This window comes from Oncorhynchus tshawytscha, unplaced genomic scaffold (assembly GCF_018296145.1).
Source record: "Oncorhynchus tshawytscha isolate Ot180627B unplaced genomic scaffold, Otsh_v2.0 Un_contig_3747_pilon_pilon, whole genome shotgun sequence".
NCBI classification, from domain to species: Eukaryota; Metazoa; Chordata; class Actinopteri; order Salmoniformes; family Salmonidae; genus Oncorhynchus; species Oncorhynchus tshawytscha.
Window position 1 is genome coordinate 4,464 of NW_024608642.1, and position 23,825 is coordinate 28,288.

The following is a 23,825-nucleotide window of genomic DNA, read 5'->3' on the forward strand; positions in this document are numbered from 1 at the left end:
AGTGAGGCAGTCAAGGTCCATCCGCTGATCTTCAACACTGACAATAAGGTTAAAGACTGTCCAACACATCCTTCTGTCTGTCCTACCAGCCCTACTGACTGTCCCTGTCCAACACATCCTTCTGTCTGTCCTACCAGCCCTACTGACTGTCCCTGTCCAACACATCCTTCTGTCTGTCCTACCAGCCCTACTGACTGTCCCTGTCCAACACATCCTTCTGTCTGTCCTACCAGCCCTACTGACTGTCCCTGTCCAACACATCCTTCTGTCTGTCCTACCAGCCCTACTGACTGTCCCTGTCCAACACATCCTTCTGTCTGTCCTACCAGCCCTACTGACTGTCCCTGTCCAACACATCCTTCTGTCTGTCCTACCAGCCCTACTGACTGTCCCTGTCCAACACATCCTTCTGTCTGTCCTACCAGCCCTACTGACTGTCCCTGTCCAACACATCCTTCTGTCTGTCCTACCAGCCCTACTGACTGTCCCTGTCCAACACATCCTTCTGTCTGTCCTACCAGGCATCACTACAGGCATCATTCCAGGCATCACTACAGGCATCATTACAGGCATCACTACAGACATCATTACAGGCATCATTACAGACATCATTACATGCATCATTACAGACATCACTACAGACATCATTACAGGCATCATTACAGGCATCACTACAGACATCATCACAGGCCTCATTTACAGGTATCATCACAGGCATCATAACAAGTAGAGTTGTGTGATTTAATTCTTAATATAAATCAATCACAATCAATTGTTTACCTTCCCTTCGCACTAAATAGTTATTAGAACCAACAGCCAATTAACTGACTAACGCTTAACGCTGTCCCTGCCTGCCTGCATGCGTGCGTGCGTGTGTGTGTGTGTGTGTGTGTGTGGTGTGTTTACCCAGTTGAAAATAATCCAGCCGGAGGCAGAGACCCCCAGCTTCTCCCAGGACTCCCCAGGAGGACCCCAGGGGGCCGACAACCCCTCACAGGAGATCCCCTCCATCACCTCGACCACCAACCCCTCCACCTCTCCACCACACCAGCCAAGAAGAAGAAGGATGAGGACTCAGAGGTAAAACCACAATCCTAAATAATTATACATTAATAACAAGAACACAACCATGTTGTATTAGAGGATAAAGAAAAGCCTGTTTTTTAAAATAGTATTCTATTACATAAATAAGGATTTAAAGCCAATAAAACATTATCATTTATCTAAGCCACACGCTGACTATCAGGTTCTCTGGTATGGTGCTACTGCTGACTATCAGGTTCTCTGGTATGGTGCTACTGCTGACTATCAGGTTCTCTGGTATGGTACTACTTCTGACTATCAGGTTCTCCGGTATGGTGCTACTGCTGGGTTCTCTGGTATGGTGCTACTGCTGGGTTCTCTGGTATGGTGCTACTGCTGACTATCAGGTTCTCTGGTATGGTGCTACTGCTGACTCAGAGCTGAAGCAGATGTCTATCTATCTGATCACTGTAACTCTGATTGGTTAATCCATCTAATTATTCGGTTAGATAATCCCAGATAATCCTGACTCAGCCTTCCTTTCCCTGGAAACCCCTCTAACCCGTGTCCCCCCCCCTCCCCCTCTATCCCTCATCCCCCCCTCTCCTCCCTCTATCCCTGGTCTCCCTCTATCCCTCATCCCCCTCTCCCCCCTCTATCCCTGTTCTCCCTCTATCCCTCATCCCCCTCTGTCCCTGGTAAGTAACTATGAGAGTGATTCACTTTCTGACTGATTCAACAAGCGGTTACTAATGAGAGTGATTCACTACGGACTGATTGATTCAACAAGCAGTATCTAATGAGAGTGATTCACTACGGACGGACTGATTCAACAAGCAGTGACTAATGAGAGTGATTCACTACGGACGGACTGATTCAACAAGAAGTGACTAATGAGAGTGATTCACTACAGACTGACTGATTCAACAAGAAGTGACTAATGAGAGTGATTCACTACGGACTGACTGATTCAGAGATGGATCACGTGACATGGAACACAGGAGTCACTGGGGGAGACATCACAACGGTTCCCTTACTACTAAGTGTTGCTGTTGCTAGGAAACCACACGTACTAGCCCTGCTCCCACCCTGCCCACCTCTACCTGGAGTACTTGAGGGAGAAAACAAGACTATGACACCCGAGTAGTAGAACATTCCAGACATTGTAGAGGAGAGTGAGAGTGGCAGGGTGAAAGAGAGTTTTTGGATAATGAGAGAGAGAGAGACAGGGAGGGAGAGGAGAGGAGGGTGGGGAGGGAAGGAGATAGACCCAGACAGGGAGGGAGGGGGAGATAGACCCAGACAGTGGGGCTGGAATGGTAATACTATACACTACCTTGTTATCAATCTATATGATATAACTGTTCCCTTTCCACCTGTTTGGTATTCATGTGTGTCACACTGTAACATGTCCCCTCTCCACCTGTATGGTATTCATATGGGTGTCACACTGTAACATGTCCCCTCTCCACCTGTATGGTATTCATGTGGGTGTCACACTCTAACATGTCCCCTCTCCACCTGTATGGTATTCATATGGGTGTCACACTCTAACATGTCCCCTCTCCACCTGTATGGTATTCATATGGGTGTCACACTCTAACATGTCCCCTCTCCACCTGTATGGTATTCATATGGGTGTCACACTCTAACATGTCCCCTCTCCACCTGTATGGTATTCATATGGGTGTCACACTCTAACATGTCCCCTCTCCACCTGTATGGTATTCATATGTGTGTCGCACTGTAACGTGTCCCCTCTCCACCTGTATGGTATTCATGTGGGTGTCACACTCTAACATGTCCCCTCTCCACCTGTATGGTATTCATATGTGTGTCGCACTGTAACGTGTCCCCTCTCCACCTGTATGGTATTCATATGTGTGTCGCACTGTAACGTGTCCCCTCTCCACCTGTATGGTATTCATATGTGTGTCACACTTTAATGTGTCCCCTCTCCACCTGTATGGTATTCATATGGGTGTCACACTAACGTGTCCCCTCTCCACCTGCATGGTATTCATGTGTCACACTGTAACATGTCCCCTCTCCACCTGTATGGTATTCATATGGGTGTCACACTGTAACATGTCCCCTCTCCACTTGTATGGTATTCATGTGAGTGTCACACTCTAACATGTCCCCTCTCCACCTGTATGGTATTCATATGGGTGTCACACTCTAACATGTCCCCTCTCCACCTGTATGGTATTCATATGGGTGTCACACTCTAACATGTCCCCTCTCCACCTGTATGGTATTCATATGGGTGTCACACTCTAACATGTCCCCTCTCCACCTGTATGGTATTCATATGGGTGTCACACTATTCATGTGGGTGTAACATGTCCCCTCTCCACCTGTATGGTATTCATATGTGTGTCACACTGTAACGTGTCCCCTCTCCACCTGTATGGTATTCATGTGGGTGTCACACTGTAACATGTCCCCTCTCCACCTGTATGGTATTCATATGGGTGTCACACTGTAACGTGTCCCCTCTCCACCTGTATGGTATTCATATGTGTGTCGCACTGTAACGTGTCCCCTCTCCACCTGTATGGTATTCATATGTGTGTCACACTTTAATGTGTCCCCTCTCCACCTGTATGGTATTCATATGGGTGTCACACTAACGTGTCCCCTCTCCACCTGCATGGTATTCATGTGTGTCACACTGTAACATGTCCCCTCTCCACCTGTATGGTATTCATATGGGTGTCACACTGTAACATGTCCCCTCTCCACTTGTATGGTATTCATGTGAGTGTCACACTCTAACATGTCCCCTCTCCACCTGTATGGTATTCATATGGGTGTCGCACTGTAACGTGTCCCCTCTCCACCTGTATGGTATTCATATGGGTGTCGCACTGTAACGTGTCCCCTCTCCACCTGTATGGTATTCATATGGGTGTTGCACTGTAACATGTCCCCTCTCCACCTGTATGGTATTCATATGGGTGTCACACTCCAACATGTCCCCTCTCCACCTGTATGGTATTCATTTGGGTGTCACACTAACGTGTCCCCTCTCCACCTGTATGGTATTCATATGGGTGTCACACACTAACATGTCCCCTCTCCACCTGCATGGTATTCATGTGTGTCACACTGTAACATGTCCCCTCTCCACCTGTATGGTTGGTATTCATATGGGTGTCACACTAACGTGTCCCCTCTCCACCTGTATGGTATTCATATGGGTGTCGCACTGTAACGTGTCCCCTCTCCACCTGTATGGTATTCATATGGGTGTCACACTCTAACGTGTCCTCTCTCCCCTACAGAAAATGTCCTTCATGGTGGCTCTTGGCCTGGTCACTACAGAGACACTGGAAGGTGAGTTCTTCCTCTGACACTAATTTAATTAAACTCATCAGAGTTCAACAAGGCATTGGCACATCTTTGCTGTCTTGTGGCAGGTGGTAACAATGAGAGAACTTGAATGAACGGAGAAACCCACACACTGCTCTGGCTAGTATCACTGTTTTTACCCACACAGAGAATGAACAGAGAAACCCACACACTGCTCTGGCTAGTATCACTGTTTTTACCCACACAGAGAATGAACAGAGAAACCCACACACTGCTCTGGCTAGTATCACTGTTTTTACCCACACAGAGAATGAACGGAGAAACCCACACACTGCTCTGGCTAGTATTACTGTTTTTACCCACACAGAGAATGAACAGAGAAACCCACACACTGCTCTGGCTAGTATCACTGTTTTTACCCACACAGAGAATGAACAGAGAAACCCACACACTGCTCTGGCTAGTATCACTGTTTTTACCCACACAGAGAATGAACAGAGAAACCCACACACTGCTCTGGCTAGTATCACTGTTTTTACCCACACAGAGAATGAACAGAGAAACCCACACACTGCTCTGGCTAGTATCACTGTTTTTACCCACACAGAGAATGAACAGAGAAACCCACACACTGCTCTGGCTAGTATCCCTGTGTTAAAACGTGTTCATCCACACATCAGCGGCAGATATATATTTTACTTGTACTGGCTACTGTCTAACTGTCTGTATGTCCATTCTAGCTGTACTGTCTGTCTGTCTGTCTGTCCCAAATACCTGAACCGGCTGTGTCTACCTGTCTGTCTACCTGTCTATCTGTCTGTCTGTCTGTCCCATCTAGCTATACCGGCTGTGTCTACCTGTCTGTCCCATCTAGCTGTACCGACTGTGTCTACCTGTCTGTCTGTCCCAAATACCTGAATCGGCTGTGTCTACCTGTCTGTCTGTCCCATCTAGCTGTACTGTCTGTGTCTACCTGTCCCATCTAGCTGTACCGGCTGGTCTATCCTGTCTGTCTGTCTGTCCCATCTAGCTGTACCGGCTGTGTCTACCTGTCTGTCTGTCTGTCCCATCTAGCTGTACCGGCTGTGTCTACCCGTCTGTCCCATCTAGCTGTACCGGCTGTGTCTGTCTGTCCCATCTAGCTGTACCGGCTGTGTCTACCCGTCTGTCCCATCTAGCTGTACCGGCTGTGTCTACCCGTCTGTCCCATCTAGCTGTACCGGCTGTGTCTACCCTGTCTGTCCCATCTAGCTGTACCGGCTGTGTCTACCCGTCTGTCCCATCTAGCTGTACCTGGCTGTGTCTACCCGTCTGTCCCATCTAGCTGTACCGGCTGTGTCTACCCGTCTGTCCCATCTAGCTGTACCGGCTGTGTCTACCCGTCTGTCCCATCTAGCTGTACCGGCTGTGTCCCGTCTGTCCCATCTAGCTGTACCGGCTGTGTCTACCCGTCTGTCCCATCTAGCTGTACCGGCTGTGTCTACCCGTCTGTCCCATCTAGCTGTACCGTCTGTGTCTACCCGTCTGTCCCATCTAGCTGTACCGGCTGTGTCTACCCGTCTGTCCCATCTAGCTGTACCGGCTGTGTCTACCCGTCTGTCCCATCTAGCTGTACCGGCTGTGTCTACCCGTCTGTCCCATCTCTAGCTGTACCGGCTGTGTGTCTACCCGTCTGTCCCATCTAGCTGTACCGGCTGTGTCTACCCGTCTGTCCCATCTAGCTGTACCGGCTGTGTCTACCCGTCTGTCCCATCTAGCTGTACCGGCTGTGTCTACCCGTCTGTCCCATCTAGCTGTACCGGCTGTGTCTACCCGTCTGTCCCATCTAGCTGTGCTGTGTCTACCGTCTGTCCCATCTAGCTGTACCGGCTGTGTCTACCCGTCTGTCCCATCTAGCTGTACCGGCTGTGTCTACCCCTGTCTGTCCCATCTAGCTGTACCGGCTGTGTCTACCCTGTCTGTCCCATCTAGCTGTACCGGCTGTGTCTACCTGTCTGTCCCATCTAGCTGTACCGGCTGTGTCTACCTGTCTGTCCCATCTAGCTGTACCGGCTGTGTCTACCTGTCTGTCCCATCTAGCTGTACCGGCTGTGTCTACCTGTCTGTCCCATCTAGCTGTACCGGCTGTGTCTACCTGTCTGTCCCATCTAGCTGTACCGGCTGTGTCTACCTGCCTGTCTGTCCCATCTAGCTGTACCGGCTGTGTCTACCTGCCTGTCTGACCCATCTAGCTGTACCGGCTGTGTCTACCTGCCCGTCTGTCCCATCTAGCTGTACCGGCTGTGTGTATCTAAACCTCTGTAACATAAGCCTGTGTTCCTCTACCATGGCAGAGATCCAGACCAAGAGACAGGAGAGGAAGAGGCGGAGCACAGCCAACCCAGCCTACAGCGGCCTGGTCCAACCAGAGGTACCCTTTTTGTCTGGTTCAAAGAGCTGCAATAGTTGACAAAATGTTATCTGAAAGTCGGTCAGAGCTGTTCAGGAGAGATATGTGTGTTTGAAATGTGTAAGAGATGTTAGACATACAGTATGTAACATTTATGTTAATTAGGACGTTGAGTAGTACTAGTTTAAATAAGGGTCGATTGTCCGCGCCAGTGCTGAAATCTTAATTAGCAGAATAAATAAAAAAATGCCCCACAGGAATCTGTCAGTTTAAGCTAGATATAGCTGTGGTAGAGGTGAGACTCTCACGGACACGTAGATGTCAGTTGTTTTTCTCTAAGACGCCCACAGGCCTCACTAGACTCGTCTGAAGGTCTCTGATTGTTTCAGTTTAGACAGGCCTTAGTCTCTGATGGGTTCAGTGTAGACAGGCCTTAGTCTCTGATGGCCTTAGTCTCTGATGGGTTCAGTTTCGACAGGCCTTAGTCTCTGATGGGTTCAGTTTAGACAGGCCTTAGTCTCTGATGGGTTCAGTTTAGACAGGCCTTAGTCTCTGATGGGTTCAGTTTAGACAGGCCTTAGTCTCTGATGGGTTCAGTGTAGACAGGCCTTAGTCTCTGATGGGTTCAGTTTAGACAGGCCTTAGTCTCTGATGGGTTCAGTTTCGACAGGCCTTAGTCTCTGATGGGTTCAGTTTAGACAGGCCTTAGTCTCTGATGGGTTCAGTGATGTTTAGCTGCACTTTGTTTCATGTCTGTTGGAGCTGGTGCCTTGTGCTTTCCACAGAACGTCATGCATGATGTTCCGTTACCCTGCCCCAAAACGTGTGCTGCAATCTTTCTACTAAAGTACTTTCTATGTAACTTGGGAGAATTCAGTGAATGCTGTTGAGGGTCGACAAGAAGAGCTATAATTCCTGTTGTGTCTGAAAGAGGTGAAGGAAGTAAACATTTTCTCTGTCTCTCACTTTCTACCTTCCAGCGGAAACGCCTTGCATCAAATTACCTGAACGACCCACTCTTCCTGTCAGTGAGAGGTAAAACACATGTATACCAGCCCATCAAATTACCTGAACGACCCACTCTTCCTGTCAGTGAGAGGTAAAACACATGTATACCAGCCCATCAAATTACCTGAACGACCCACTCTTCCTGTCAGTGAGAGGTAAAACACATGTATACCAGCCCATCAAATTACCTGAACGACCCACTCTTCCTGTCAGTGAGAGGTAAAACACATTTATACCAGCCCATCAACACAGCCCATCTAGACAGGACTGGTAAAACACATGTATACCAGCCCATCAACACAACTAGACAGGACTGGTAAAACACATTTATACCAGCCCATCAACACAACTAGACAGGACTGGTAAAACACATGTATACCAGCCCATCAACACAACTAGACAGGACTGGTAAAACACATTTATACCAGCCCATCAACACAACTAGACAGGACTGGTAAAACACATGTATACCAGCCCATCAACACAACTAGACAGGACTGGTAAAACACATTTATACCAGCCCATCAACACAACTAGACAGGACTGGTAAAACACATTTATACCAGCCCATCAACACAACTAGACAGGACTGGTAAAACACATTTATACCAGCCCATCAACACAACTAGACAGGACTGGTAAAACACATTTATACCAGCCCATCAACACAACTAGACAGGACTGGTAAAACACATTTATACCAGCCCATCAACACAACTAGACAGGACTGGTAAAACACATTTATACCAGCCCATCAACACAACTAGACAGGACTGGTAAAACACATTTATACCAGCCCATCAACACAACTAGACAGGACTGGTAAAACACATGTATACCAGCCCATCAACACAACTAGACAGGACTGGTACCAGCCCATCAACACAACTAGACAGGAAACACATCAACACAACTAGACAGGACTGGTAAAACACATTTATACCAGCCCATCAACACAACTAGACAGGACTGGTAAAACACATTTATACCAGCCCATCAACACAACTAGACAGGACTGGTAAAACACATTTATACCAGCCCATCAACACAACTAGACAGGACTGGTAAAACACATTTATACCAGCCCATCAACACAACTAGACAGGACTGGTAAAACACATTTATACCAGCCCCCATCAACACAACTAGACAGGACTGGTAAAACACATTTATACCAGCCCATCAACACAACTAGACAGGACTGGTAAAACACATTTATACCAGCCCATCAACACAACTAGACAGGACTGGTAAAACACATTTATACCAGCCCATCAACACAACTAGACAGGACTGGTAAAACACATTTATACCAGCCCATCAACACAACTAGACAGGACTGGTAAAACACATGTATACCAGCCCATCAACACAACTAGACAGGACTGGTAAAACACATTTATACCAGCCCATCAACACAACTAGACAGGACTGGTAAAACACATTTATACCAGCCCATCAACACAACTAGACAGGACTGGTAAAACACATTTATACCAGCCCATCAACACAACTAGACAGGACTGGTAAAACACATTTATACCAGCCCATCAACACAACTAGACAGGACTGGTAAAACACATTTATACCAGCCCATCAACACAACTAGACAGGACTGGTAAAACACATGTATACCAGCCCATCAACACAACTAGACAGGACTGCTAAAACACATTTATACCAGCCCATCAACACAACTAGACAGGACTGGTAAAACACATGTATACTGACCCATCAATAAATTGCAAAAAAATCTATAAACATTATAGCTGGACTTTGTGGTTGATCAGAAAGAGGTCCGGGCCACAGAGCTTGACTGTAATTACACTGTATCCTACTAGACTAGAGCATGGACTGTAATCACAGTGTACCCTACTAGAGCATGGACTGTAATTACACTGTATCCTACTAGACTAGAGCATGGACTGTAATTACAGTGTACCCTACCTAAACTAGAGCATGGACTGTAATTACAGTGTATCCTACTAGACTAGAGCATGGACTGTAATCACAGTGTATCCTACTAGACTAGAGCATGGACTGTAATCACAGTGTATCCTACTAGACTAGAGCATGGACTGTAATTACAGTGTACCCTACCTAGACTAGAGCATGGACTGTAATTACAGTGTACCCTACCTAGACTAGAGCATGGACTGTAATTACAGTGTACCCTACCTAAACTAGAGCATGGACTGTAATTACAGTGTATCCTACTAGAATAGAGCATGGACTGTAATTACACTGTATCCTACTACAGCATGGACTGTAATTACACTGTATCCTACTAGACTAGAGCATGGACTGTAATTACACTGTATCCTACTAGACTAGAGCATGGACTGTAATTACAGTGTATCCTACTAGACTAGAGCATGTCTGTGTTGATCTCAGCTGCGTTCCCCAGAACAGAGATGTTGCAGGTCTGTTGCTTAATGTTTCCCCGGTCTAAAACCCTGTTCCTGCACCCCTTCCCATCTCCGGCCCAAACTGCTGCTCAACCCCCATTGTCTTCACCTGTTGTCAGCTACTAACCTGTTATCTGCTTCCTGTGTTACGCACGCTAGCCACTGGGGACTACAGATGGAAGGTACGTACCGTAGCATGACTGATTACAGCTACGATGTGTCTGACATAGTAGTTATAGTGTGTATACTGTGTATACTGTAGATAGTGGTGTTGTAGTGTGGTATACTGTAGATAGTGGTGTTGTAGTGTGGTATACTGTAGATAGTGGTGTTGTAGTGTTGTATACTGTAGATAGTGGTGTTGTAGTGTGGTATACTGTAGATAGTGGTGTTGTAGTGTGGTATACTGTAGATAGTGGTGTTGTAGTGTGGTATACTGTAGATAGTGGTGTTGTAGTGTGGTATACTGTAGATAGTGGTGGTGTATACTGTAGATAGTGGTGTTGTAGTGTGGTATACTGTAGATAGTGGTGTTGTAGTGTTGTATACTGTAGATAGTGGTGTTGTAGTGTTGTATACTGTAGATAGTGGTGTTGTAGTGTGGTATACTGTAGATAGTGGTGTTGTGTGTGTATACTGTAGATAGTGGTGTTGTAGTGTGGTATACTGTAGATAGTGGTGTTGTAGTGTGGTATACTGTAGATAGTGGTGTTGTAGTGTGGTATACTGTAGATAGTGGTGTTGTAGTGTGTATACTGTAGATAGTGGTGTTGTAGTGTTGTATACTGTAGAGTGGTGTTGTAGTGTGTATACTGTAGATAGTGGTGTGTGGTATACTGTAGATAGTGGTGTTGTAGTGTGGTATACTGTAGATAGTGGTGTTGTAGTGTTGTATACTGTAGATAGTGGTGTTGTAGTGTTGTGTACTGTAGATAGTGGTGTTGTAGTGTTGTATACTGTAGATAGTGGTGTTGTATACTGTAGATAGTGGTGTTGTAGTGTTGTATACTGTAGATAGTGGTGTTGTAGTGTGGTATACTGTAGATAGTGGTGTTGTAGTGTTGTATACTGTAGATAGTGGTGTTGTATACTGTAGATAGTGGTGTTGTAGTGTTGTATACTGTAGATAGTGGTGTTGTAGTGTGGTATACTGTAGATAGTGGTGTTGTAGTGTGGTATACTGTAGATAGTGGTGTTGTAGTGTTGTATACTGTAGATAGTGGTGTTGTAGTGTGGTATACTGTAGATAGTGGTGTTGTAGTGTGGTATACTGTAGATAGTGGTGTTGTGTTGTAGTGTTGTATACTGTAGATAGTGGTGTTGTAGTGTTGTTGTTGTAGTGTTGTATATTGTAGATAGTGGTGTTGTAGTGTTGTATACTGTAGATAGAGGTGTTGTAGTGTTGTATACTGTAGATAGTGGTGTTGTAGTGTGGTATACTGTAGATAGTGGTGTTGTAGTGTGGTATACTGTAGATAGTGGTGTTGTAGTGTTGTATACTGTAGATAGTGGTGTTATAGTGTGGTATACTGTAGATAGTGGTGTTGTAGTGTGGTATACTGTAGATAGTGGTGTTGTAGTGTGGTATACTGTAGATAGTGGTGTTGTAGTGTGGTATACTGTAGATAGTGGTGTTATAGTGTGGTATACTGTAAATAGTGGTGTTGTATAGTGTGTATACTGTAGATAGTGGTGTATACTGTAGATAGTGTTGTATACTGTAGATAGTGGTGTGTGGTATACTGTAGATAGTGGTGTTGTAGTGTTGTATACTGTAGATAGTGGTGTTGTAGTGTTGTATACTGTAGATAGTGGTGTTGTAGTGTTGTATACTGTAGATAGTGTGTTGTATACTGTAGATAGTGGTGTTGTAGTGTTGTATACTGTAGATAGTGGTGTTGTAGTGTTGTATACTGTAGATAGTGGTGTTGTAGTGTTGTATACTGTAGATAGTGTGGTGTAGTGTTGTATACTGTTGTAGTGGTAGATGTAGTGTTGTATACTGTAGATAGTGGTGTTGTAGTGTGTATACTGTAGATAGTGGTGTTGTAGTGTTGTATACTGTAGATAGTGGTGTTGTAGTGTTGTATACTGTAGATAGTGGTGTTGGTGTTGTATACTGTAGATAGTGGTGTTGTAGTGTGGTATACTGTAGATAGTGGTGTTGTAGTGTGTGGTGTATACTGTAGATAGTGGTGTTGTAGTGTTGTATACTGTAGATAGTGGTGTTGTAGTGTTGTATACTGTAGATAGTGGTGTTGTAGTGTTGTATACTGTAGATAGTGGTGTTGTAGTGTTGTATACTGTAGATAGTGGTGTTGTATACTGTAGATAGTGGTGTTGTAGTGTTGTATACTGTAGATAGTGGTGTTGTAGTGTTGTATACTGTAGATAGTGGTGTTGTAGTGTTGTATACTGTAGATAGTGGTGTTGTAGTGTTGTATACTGTAGATAGTGGTGTTGTAGTGTGGTATACTGTAGATAGTGGTGTTGTAGTGTGGTATACTGTAGATAGTGGTGTTGTAGTGTGGTATACTGTAGAGTGTGGTGTTGTGGTGTTGTAGTGTGGTATACTGTAGATAGTGGTGTTGTAGTGTGGTATACTGTAGATAGTGGTGTTGTAGTGTGTTGTATACTGTAGATGGTGGTGTGTTGTATACTGTAGATAGTGGTGTTGTAGTGTGGTATACTGTAGATAGTGGTGTTGTAGTGTGGTATACTGTAGATACTGTAGATAGTGGTGTTGTAGTGTTGTATACTGTAGATAGTGGTGTTGTAGTGTGGTATACTGTAGATAGTGTGTGTTGTAGTGTGGTATACTGTAGATAGTGGTGTTGTAGTGTTGTATACTGTAGATAGTGGTGTTGTAGTGTTGTATACTGTAGATAGTGTGTGTTGTATACTGTAGATAGTGGTGTTGTAGTACTGTAGATACTGTAGATAGTAGTGTTGTATACTGTAGATAGTGGTGTTGTAGTGTTGTATACTGTAGATAGTGGTGTTGTAGTGTGGTATACTGTAGATAGTGGTGTTGTAGTGTGGTATACTGTAGATAGTGGTGTTGTAGTGTTGTATACTGTAGATAGTGGTGTTGTAGTGTTGTATACTGTAGATAGTGGTGTTGTAGTGTGTATACTGTAGATAGTGGTGTTGTATACTGTAGATAGTGGTGTTGTATACTGTAGATAGTGGTGTTGTAGTGTGTATACTGTAGATAGTGGTGTTGTTGTATACTGTAGATAGTGGTGTTGTAGTGTGGTATACTGTAGATAGTGGTGTTGTAGTGTTGTATACTGTAGTGGTGTTGTATACTGTAGATAGTGGTGTTGTAGTGTATACTGTAGATAGTGGTGTTGTAGTGTTGTATACTGTAGATAGTGGTGTGTGACTGTTGTAGTGTTGTATACTGTAGATAGTGGTGTTGTAGTGTTGTATACTGTAGATAGTGGTGTTGTATACTGTAGATAGTGGTGTTGTAGTGTGTATACTGTAGATAGTGGTGTTGTAGTGTTGTATACTGTAGATAGTGGTGTTGTATACTGTAGATAGTGGTGTTGTAGTGTGGTATACTGTAGATAGTGGTATTGTAGTGTTGTATACTGTAGATAGGTGTTGTAGTGTTGTATACTGTAGATAGTGGTGTTGTAGTGTTGTATACTGTAGATAGTGGTGTTGTAGTGTTGTATACTGTAGATAGTGGTGTTGTAGTGTTGTATACTGTAGATAGTGGTGTTGTGTTGTATACTGTAGATAGTGTGTTGTAGTGTGTATACTGTAGATAGTGGTGTTGTAGTGTGGTATACTGTAGATAGTGGTGTTGTAGTGTTGTATACTGTAGATAGTGGTGTTGTAGTGTTGTATACTGTAGATAGTGGTGTTGTAGTGTTGTATACTGTAGATAGTGGTGTTGTAGTGTTGTATACTGTAGATAGTGGTGTTGTAGTGTTGTATACTGTAGATAGTGGTGTTGTAGTGTTGTATACTGTAGATAGTGGTGGTGTTGTAGTGTGGTATACTGTAGATAGTGGTGTGTGTGTATACTGTAGATAGTGGTGTTGTAGTGTGTATACTGTAGATAGTGGTGTTGTAGTGTGGTATACTGTAGATAGTGGTGTTGTAGTGTTGTATACTGTAGATAGTGGTGTTGTAGTGTGTATACTGTAGATAGTGGTGTTGTAGTGTTGTATACTGTAGATAGTGGTGTTGTAGTGTTGTATACTGTAGATATAGTGGTGTATACTGTGATAGTGTTGTATACTGTAGATAGTGGTGTTGTAGTGTTGTATACTGTAGATAGTGGTGTTGTATACTGTAGATAGTGGTGTTGTAGTGTTGTATACTGTAGATAGTGGTGTTGTAGTGTTGTATACTGTAGATAGTGGTGTTGTGGTGTTGATAGTGTTGTATACTGTAGATAGTGGTGTTGTAGTGTTGTATACTGTAGATAGTGGTGTTGTAGTGTTGTATACTGTAGATAGTGGTGTTGTAGTGTGGTATACTGTAGATAGTGGTGTTGTAGTGTTGTATACTGTAGATAGTGGTGTTGTAGTGTTGTATACTGTAGATAGTGGTGTTGTAGTGTTGTATACTGTAGATAGTGGTGTTGTAGTGTTGTATACTGTAGATAGTGGTGTTGTAGTGTGGTATACTGTAGATAGTGGTGTTGTAGTGTGGTATACTGTAGATAGTGGTGTTGTAGTGTTGTATACTGTAGATAGTGGTGTTGTAGTGTTGTATACTGTAGATAGTGGTGTTGTAGTGTTGTATACTGTAGATAGTGGTGTTGTAGTGTTGTATACTGTAGATAGTGGTGTTGTATACTGTAGATAGTGGTGTTGTAGTGTTGTATACTGTAGATAGTGGTGTTGTATACTGTAGATAGTGGTGTTGTAGTGTTGTATACTGTAGATAGTGGTGTTGTAGTGTTGTATACTGTAGATAGTGGTGTTGTATACTGTAGATAGTGGTGTTGTAGTGTTGTGTACTGTAGATAGTGGTGTTGTAGTGTTGTATACTGTAGATAGTGGTGTTGTATACTGTAGATAGTGGTGTTGTAGTGTTGTATACTGTAGATAGTGGTGTTGTGGTGTGGTATACTGTAGATAGTGGTGTTGTATACTGTAGATAGTGGTGTTGTAGTGTTGTATACTGTAGATAGTGGTGTTGTAGTGTGGTATACTGTAGATAGTGGTGTTGTAGTGTTGTATACTGTAGATAGTGGTGTTGTAATGTGGTATACTGTAGATAGTGGTGTTGTATACTGTAGATAGTGGTGTTGTAGTGTTGTATACTGTAGATAGTGGTGTTGTTGTGTTGTATACTGTAGATAGTGGTGTTGTAGTGTTGTATACTGTAGATAGTGGTGTTGTAGTGTTGTATACTGTAGATAGTGGTGTTGTATACTGTAGATAGTGGTGTTGTAGTGTTGTATACTGTAGATAGTGGTGTTGTAGTGTTGTATACTGTAGATAGTGGTGTTGTAGTGTTGTATACTGTAGATAGTGGTGTTGTAGTGTTGTATACTGTAGATAGTGTGTTGTATACTGTAGATAGTGGTGTTGTATACTGTAGATAGTGGTGTTGTAGTGTTGTATACTGTAGATAGTGGTGTTGTAGTGTTGTATACTGTAGATAGTGTGTGTATTAGATAGTGTGTTGTATACTGTAGATAGTGGTGTTGTAGTGTGGTATACTGTAGATAGTGGTGGTGTGTTGTATACTGTAGATAGTGGTGTTGTAGTGTTGTATACTGTAGATAGTGGTGTTGTATACTGTAGATAGTGGTGTTGTAGTGTTGTATACTGTAGATAGATAGTGGTGTTGTAGTGTGGTATACTGTAGATAGTGGTGTTGTAGTGTGGTATACTGTAGATAGTGGTGTGTGGTATACTGTAGATAGTGGTGTTGTAGTGTGGTATACTGTAGATAGTGGTGTTGTAGTGTTGTATACTGTAGATAGTGGTGTACTGTAGTAGTGTATACTGTAGATAGTGGTGTTGTAGTGTGGTATACTGTAGATAGTGGTGTTGTAGTGTGGTATACTGTAGATAGTGGTGTTGTAGTGTTGTATACTGTAGATAGTGGTGTTGTGTGGTATACTGTAGATAGTGGTGTTGTAGTGTGGTATACTGTAGATAGTGGTGTTGTAGATAGTGGTGTTGTAGTGTGGTATACTGTAGATAGTGTAGTGTGTATACTGTAGATAGTGGTGTTGTATACTGTAGATAGTGGTGTTGTAGTGTTGTATACTGTAGATAGTGGTGTTGTAGTGTTGTATACTGTAGATAGTGGTGTTGTATACTGTAGATAGTGGTAGTGTTGTATACTGTAGATAGTGGTGTTGTAGTGTTGTAGATAGTGGTGTTGTATACTGTAGATAGTGGTGTTGTAGTGTTGTATACTGTAGATAGTGGTGTTGTAGTGTTGTATACTGTAGATAGTGGTGTTGTAGTGTTGTATACTGTAGATAGTGGTGTTGTAGTGTTGTATACTGTAGATAGTGGTGTTGTAGTGTGGTATACTGTAGATAGTGGTGTTGTAGTGTTGTATACTGTAGATAGTGGTGTTGTATACTGTAGATAGTGGTGTTGTAGTGTGGTATACTGTAGATAGTGGTGTTGTAGTGTGTATACTGTAGATAGTGGTGTTGTAGTGTTGTATACTGTAGATAGTGTTGTGTGTGTATACTGTAGATAGTGTAGTGTTGTATACTGTAGATAGTGGTGTTGTATACTGTAGATAGTGGTGTTGTATACTGTAGATAGTGTGGTATACTGTAGATAGTGGTGTTGTAGTGTGGTATACTGTAGATAGTGGTGTTGTAGTGTGGTATACTGTAGATAGTGGTGTTGTAGTGTTGTATACTGTAGATAGTGGTGTTGTAGTGTTGTATACTGTAGATAGTGGTGTTGTAGTGTGTATACTGTAGATATAGTGTGGTATACTGTAGATAGTGGTGTTGTAGTAGATAGTGGTGTTGTAGTGTTGGTATACTGTAGATAGTGGTGTTGTAGTGTGGTATACTGTAGATAGTGGTGTTGTAGTGTGGTATACTGTAGATAGTGGTGTTGTAGTGTTGTATACTGTAGATAGTGGTGTTGTAGTGTGGTATACTGTAGATAGTGGTGTTGTAGTGTGGTATACTGTAGATAGTGGTGTTGTAGTACTGTATACTGTAGATAGTGGTGTTGTAGTGTGTTGTATACTGTAGATAGTGGTGTTGTGTGTATACTGTAGATAGTGGTGTTGTAGTGTTGTATACTGTAGATAGTGGTGTTGTAGATGTGTGTATACTGTAGATAGTGGTGTTGTAGTGTTGTATACTGTAGATAGTGGTGTTGATAGTGGTGTTGTGGTATACTGTAGATAGTGGTGTATTGATAGTGTGTGTATACTGTAGATAGTGGTGTTGTAGTGTTGTATACTGTAGATAGTGGTGTTGTAGTGTGTGTATACTGTAGATAGTGGTGTTGTAGTGTTGTATACTGTAGATAGTGGTGTTGTAGTTATTCCAACAGTCATTTGACAGATAATCTGAGAGATGGGGGACGATGTGACGAACTGTTAGGGGGCGTTGTAATCAGAGAGATATTCAGTGTTTCACTCGATCAATCAATCAATCAATCAATCAATCAATCATGCAGTACTTTAGAGTGGATCTACATCAAAAAAGCCCCCCACCCAAAAAAGTGGGTGTTGTTTAGATGTGTCATTACTGTGATATTTGAACGGCAGGTGGAAGAGAAGCACTAACAGCCGTACGTCCTGAACCATCTGACTGTATGTCTGTCCGACAGGAAGAGCTGGAGCACGACGACCACTGCTCTGTGTGTAAAGGGGACGGAGAGCTGCAGCTATGCCACAACTGCCCCAGAGCCTACCACCCTGACTGCCTGCACCCACCTCTCAAAACACCGCCCGGGGGTCTGGGTTTGCACCAAGTGTCAGAAGAAGGTGGGAAGATAGAGATCTGGTTGGGGTAGAATGGCTACTTTGTAATGCTACAGCGACATCTTAAGACTATAACAACACTACTGAATGACATCTACTATAACAACACTACTGAATGACATCTGACTATAACAACACTACTGAATGACATCTACTATAACAACACTACTGAATGACATCTACTATAACAACACTACTGAATGACATCTACTATAACAACACTACTGAATGACATCTACTATAACAACACTACTGAATGACATCTACTGACTATAACAACACTACTGAATGACATCTGACTATAACAACACTACTGAATGACATCTGATTATAGCAACACTACTGAATGACATCTGACTATAACAACACTACTGAATGTATTAGATGAAGGGAAGATAACTGTTTCCATCTGACTATACTCCATTTTATAACCTTGTATCGTCCTCCATTTTATAACCTTGTATACGTCCTCCATTTTATAACCTTGTATCGTCCTCCATTTTATAACCTTGTATCGTCCTCCATTTTATAACCTTGTATCGTCCTCCATTTTATAACCTTGTATGACGTCCTCCATTTTATAACCTTGTATCGTCCTCCATTTTATAACCTTGTATCGTCACTCCATTTTATAACCTTGTATCGTCCTCCATTTTATAACCTTGTATCGTCCTCCATTTTATAACCTTGTATGTCCTCCATTTTATAACCTTGTATCGACTATCCTCCATTTTATAACCTTGTATCGTCCTCCATTTTATAACCTTGTATCGTCCTCCATTTTATAACCTTGTATCGTCCCCCATTTTATAACCTTGTATCGTCCTCCATTTTATAACCTTGTATCGTCCTCCATTTTATAACCTTGTATCGTCCTCCATTTTATAACCTTGTATCGTCCTCCATTTTATAACCTTGTATCGTCCTCCATTTTATAACCTTGTATCGTCCTCCATTTTATAACCTTGTATCGTCCTCCATTTTATAACCTTGTATCGTCCTCCATTTTATAACCTTGTATCGTCCTCCATTTTATAACCTTGTCCTCCATTTTATAACCGTCCTCCATTTTATAACCTTGTATCGTCCTCCATTTTATAACCTTGTATCGTCCTCCATTTTATAACCTTGTATCGTCCTCCATTTTATAACCTTGTATCGTCCTCCATTTTATAACCTTGTATCGTCCTCCATTTTATAACCTTGTATCGTCCTCCATTTTATAACCTTGTATCGTCCTCCATTTTATAACCTTGTATCGTCCTCCATTTTATAACCTTGTATCGTCCTCCATTTTATAACCTTGTATCGTCCTCCATTTTATAACCTTGTATCGTCCTCCATTTTATAACCTTGTATCGTCCTCCATTTTATAACCTTGTATCGTCCTCCATTTTATAACCTTGTATCGTCCTCCATTTTATAACCTTGTATCGTCCTCCATTTTATAACCTTGTATCGTCCTCCATTTTATAACCTTGTATCGTCCTCCATTTTATAACCTTGTATCGTCCTCCATTTTATAACCTTGTATCGTCCTCCATTTTATCCTCCATTTTATAACCTTGTATCGTCCTCCATTTTATAACCTTTTATCGTCCTCCATTTTATAACCTTGTATCGTCCTCCATTTTATAACCTTGTATCGTCCTCCATTTTATAACCTTATATCGTCCTCCATTTTATAACCTTGTATCGTCCTCCATTTTATAATCTTGTATCGTCCTCCATTTTATAACCTTGTATCGTCCTCCATTTTCCTTCCTCCTGAAGGTTCTGAACAAAGAGAACATGTCGTGGCCACAGAACTTTGTCCAGTCCTATGTGACACACAAGACCGGTGAGACACCTTTACTTGCAGTGTGTGTGTTATGCTGTGTTAATGCTAGGTGTGTGTTATGCTGTGTTAATGCTAGGTGTGTGTTATGCTGTGTTAATGCTAGGTGTGTGTTATGCTGTGTTAATGCTAGGTTGTGTGTGTTATGCTGTGTTAATACTAGGTGTATGTGTGTTATGCTGTGTTAATGCTAGGTGTGTGTGTTATGCTGTGTTAATGCTAGGTGTGTGTTATGCTGTGTTAATGCTAGGTGTGTGTTATGCTGTGTTAATACTAGGTGTGTGTGTTATGCTGTGTTAATGCTAGGTGTGTGTGTTATGCTGTGTTAATGCTAGGTGTGTGTTATGCTGTGTTAATGCTAGGTGTGTGTTATGCTGTGTTAATGCTAGTGTGTGTGTTATGCTGTGTTAATGCTAGTGTGTGTGTTATGCTGTGTTAATGCTAGGTGTGTGTTATGCTGTGTTAATACTAGGTGTGTGTGTGTTATGCTGTGTTAATGCTATGCTGTGTTAATACTAGGTGTGTGTGTGTTATGCTGTGTTAATGCTAGGGTGTGTGTGTTATGCTGTGTTAATGCTAGGTGTGTGTGTGTTATGCTGTGTTAATGCTAGGTGTGTGTGTGTTATGCTGTGTTAATGCTAGGTGTGTGTGTTATGCTGTGTTAATGCTAGGTGTGTGTGTGTTATGCTGTGTTAATGCTAGGTGGTGTGTGTGTTATGCTGTGTTAATGCTAGGGTGTGTGTGTTATGCTGTGTTAATGCTAGGTGTGTGTTATGCTGTGTTAATGCTAGGTGTGTGTGTTATGCTGTGTTAATGCTAGGGTGTGTGTTATGCTGTGTTAATGCTAGGTGTGTGTTATGCTGTGTTAATGCTAGGTGTGTGTGTTATGCTGTGTTAATGCTAGGTGTGTGTGTTATGCTGTGTTAATGCTAGGTGTGTGTGTTATGCTGTGTTAATGCTAGGTGTGTGTGTGTTATGCTGTGTTAATGCTAGGTGTGTGTGTTATGCTGTGTTAATACTAGGTGTGTGTGTTATACTGTGTTAATGCTAGGTGTGTGTGTTATGCTGTGTTAATACTAGGTGTGTGTTATGCTGTGTTAAGTGCTAGCAGTGGAGTCAGTGGTTATGCTGTGTTAATGCTAGGTGTGTGTGTGTTATGCTGTGTTAATGCTAGGTGTGTGTGTGTTATGCTGTGTTAATACTAGGTGTGTGTGTGTTATGCTGTGTTAATACTAGGTGTGTTGTGTGTTTAGTGAGAGAGGGGGAGAAGAGGAGTCTGCTCAGGAGGAATGTAGAGCTGAAGAAGGAGTGTGCTCACCTGGAGGAACAGGACCAGCAACTCAGCACGTCCCTCACGGTATGACCTCTGACCCCTGACACACTCACAACACAGCAGGACCAGCAACTCAGCAAGTCCCTCACGGTATGACCTCTGACCCCTGACACACTCACAACACAGGACCAGAAGCTCAGCAAGTCCCTCACGGTATGACCTCTGACCCCTGAAACACTCACAACACAGGACCAGAAGCTCAGCAAGTCCCTCACGGTATGACCTCTGACAACACAGGACCAGAATCTCAGCAAGTCACTCACGGTATGACCTCTGACCCCTGAAACACTCACAACACAGTACAGCAGGACCAGAAGCTCAGCAAGTACCTCACGGTATGACCTCTGACCCCTGAAACACTCACAACACTGTATAGCAGGACCAACAAGTCCCTCATAATATGACCCCTGACCCCTGACACACTCACAACACAGTACAGCAGGACCAACAAGTCCCTCACAGTATGACATCTGACCCACTCACAACACAGTACAGCAAGACCAACAAGTCCCTCGCAGTATGACCTCTGACCCCTGACACACTCACAACACTGTACATTTCCATTGAGATCAGGAGCTCAACAGTGAAGCAGACTGCTACTAACTAGTCAGATGGAGCTCAACAGTGAAGCAGACTGCTACTAACTAGTCAGATGGAGCTCAACAGTGAAGCAGACTGCTAACTAACTAGTCAGATGGAGCTCAACAGTGAAGCAGACTGCTACTAACTAGTCAGATGGAGCTCAACAGTGAAGCAGACTGCTACTAACTAGCCAGATGGAGCTCAACAGTGAAGCAGACTGCTAACTAACTAGTCAGATGGAGCTCAACAGTGAAGCAGACTGCTAACTAACTAGTCAGATGGAGCTCAACAGTGAAGCAGACTGCTAACTAACTAGCCAGATGGAGCTCAACAGTGAAGCAGACTGCTAACTAACTAGCCAGATGGAGCTCAACAGTGAAGCAGACTGCTAACTAACTAGTCAGATGGAGCTCAACAGTGAAGCAGACTGCTACTAACTAGCCAGATGGAGCTCAACAGTGAAGCAGACTGCTAACTAACTAGTCAGATGGAGCTCAACAGTGAAGCGGACTGCTAACTAACTAGCCAGATGGAGCTCAACAGTGAAGCAGACTGCTTACTAACTAGCCAGATGGAGCTCAACAGTGAAGCAGACTGCTAACTAACTAGCCAGATGGAGCTCAACAGTGAAGCAGACTGCTTACTAACTAGCCAGATGGAGCTCAACAGTGAAGCAGACTGCTTACTAACTAGTCAGATGGAGCTCAACAGTGAAGCAGACTGCTAACTAACTAGCCAGATGGAGCTCAACAGTGAAGCAGACTGCTAACTAACTAGTCAGATGGAGCTCAACAGTGAAGCAGACTGCTAACTAACTAGCCAGATGGAGATCAACAGTGAAGCAGACTGCTACTAACTAGCCAGATGGAGCTCAACAGTGAAGCAGACTGCTAACTAACTAGCCAGATGGAGCTCAACAGTGAAGCATATTGCTAACTAACTAGTCAGATGGAGCTCAACAGTGAAGCATATTGCTACTAACTAGCCAGATGGAGCTCAAAAGTGAAGCATACTGCTACTAACTAGCCAGATGGAGCTCAACAGTGAAGCAGACTGCTAACTAACTAGCCAGATGGAGCTCAACAGTTAGGCAGACTGCTAACTAACTAGTCAGATGGAGCTCAACAGTGAAGCAGAGTGCTAACTAACTAGCCAGATGGAGCTCAACAGTGAAGCAGACTGCTAACTAACTAGCCAGATGGAGCTCAACAGTGAAGCAGACTGCTAACTAACTAGCCAGATGTCTTCGTCAGTACTTACACATGTTTATGTTCCTGTGTCTCTGTCCCAGCAGAAGGTGATGGGCGTGCGGGAGCGTCTGATTGGTCAACAGAGGGACACCCAGTCCTCCCTGGAGCGTCTCAAGGCTCTGATGACAGCTCGTCTGATCCAAAGAGACCAGATGATCCAGGTTATGCCATGAGCCAGCTCAGGGCAAGTCTGAGCTACCACCACCGGAGTCCAAGGTCCCTGCTCTCCCTAGTGTAGAACTGGATCAAACCCTCTGGTGCCGCCACACACACAGAATGGGCCCTGGTCTAAAGTATGCACTACTATAGGAATAGGGCTCTGGTCATGCACAGTCTAGAGAATAGGCTCTGGTCAATGTCTGAGAGCTCTGGTCTAGTAGTACTATATAGGGAATAGGGGGTCCAAAGTAGTCACTATATAGGAATAGGGCTCTGGTCAAAGTGACACTCTATTCCCTAAAGTAGTGTAGAACTCTTTAAATAAACAGACCCATAGGGGAAGTTTAAAATAGGGCATGGTCTAAAGTAGTGACATAGGAATAGGGCTCTGGTCTAAAGTAGTGCACTAAATAGGGAATAGGGCTCTGGTCTAAAGTAGTGCACTATATAGGGAATAGGGCTCTGGTCTAAAGTAGTGCACTATATAGGGAATAGGGCTCTGGTCTAAAGTAGTGCACTATATAGGGAATAGGGCTCTGGTCTAAAGTAGTGCACTATATAGGAATAT

At 43.3% G+C, this 23,825-nt stretch overlaps 1 protein-coding gene across 1 annotated transcript; it reads left to right on the forward strand.

Annotated features, from left to right (window-relative positions):
* Window positions 1-4,306: 4,306 nt before the first annotated feature.
* On the forward strand, window positions 4,307-23,271 carry LOC121843694 (PHD finger protein 21B-like). The gene is made up of 8 exons (XM_042313461.1): window positions 4,307-4,365; window positions 6,675-6,751; window positions 7,711-7,765; window positions 10,306-10,328; window positions 17,943-18,099; window positions 21,187-21,290; window positions 21,393-21,419; window positions 23,140-23,271. Exons 1-8 carry the CDS (start codon window positions 4,317-4,319, stop codon window positions 23,269-23,271), a joined length of 624 nt encoding a protein of 207 aa, XP_042169395.1. The 5' UTR covers window positions 4,307-4,316.
* Window positions 23,272-23,825: the final 554 nt, after the last annotated feature.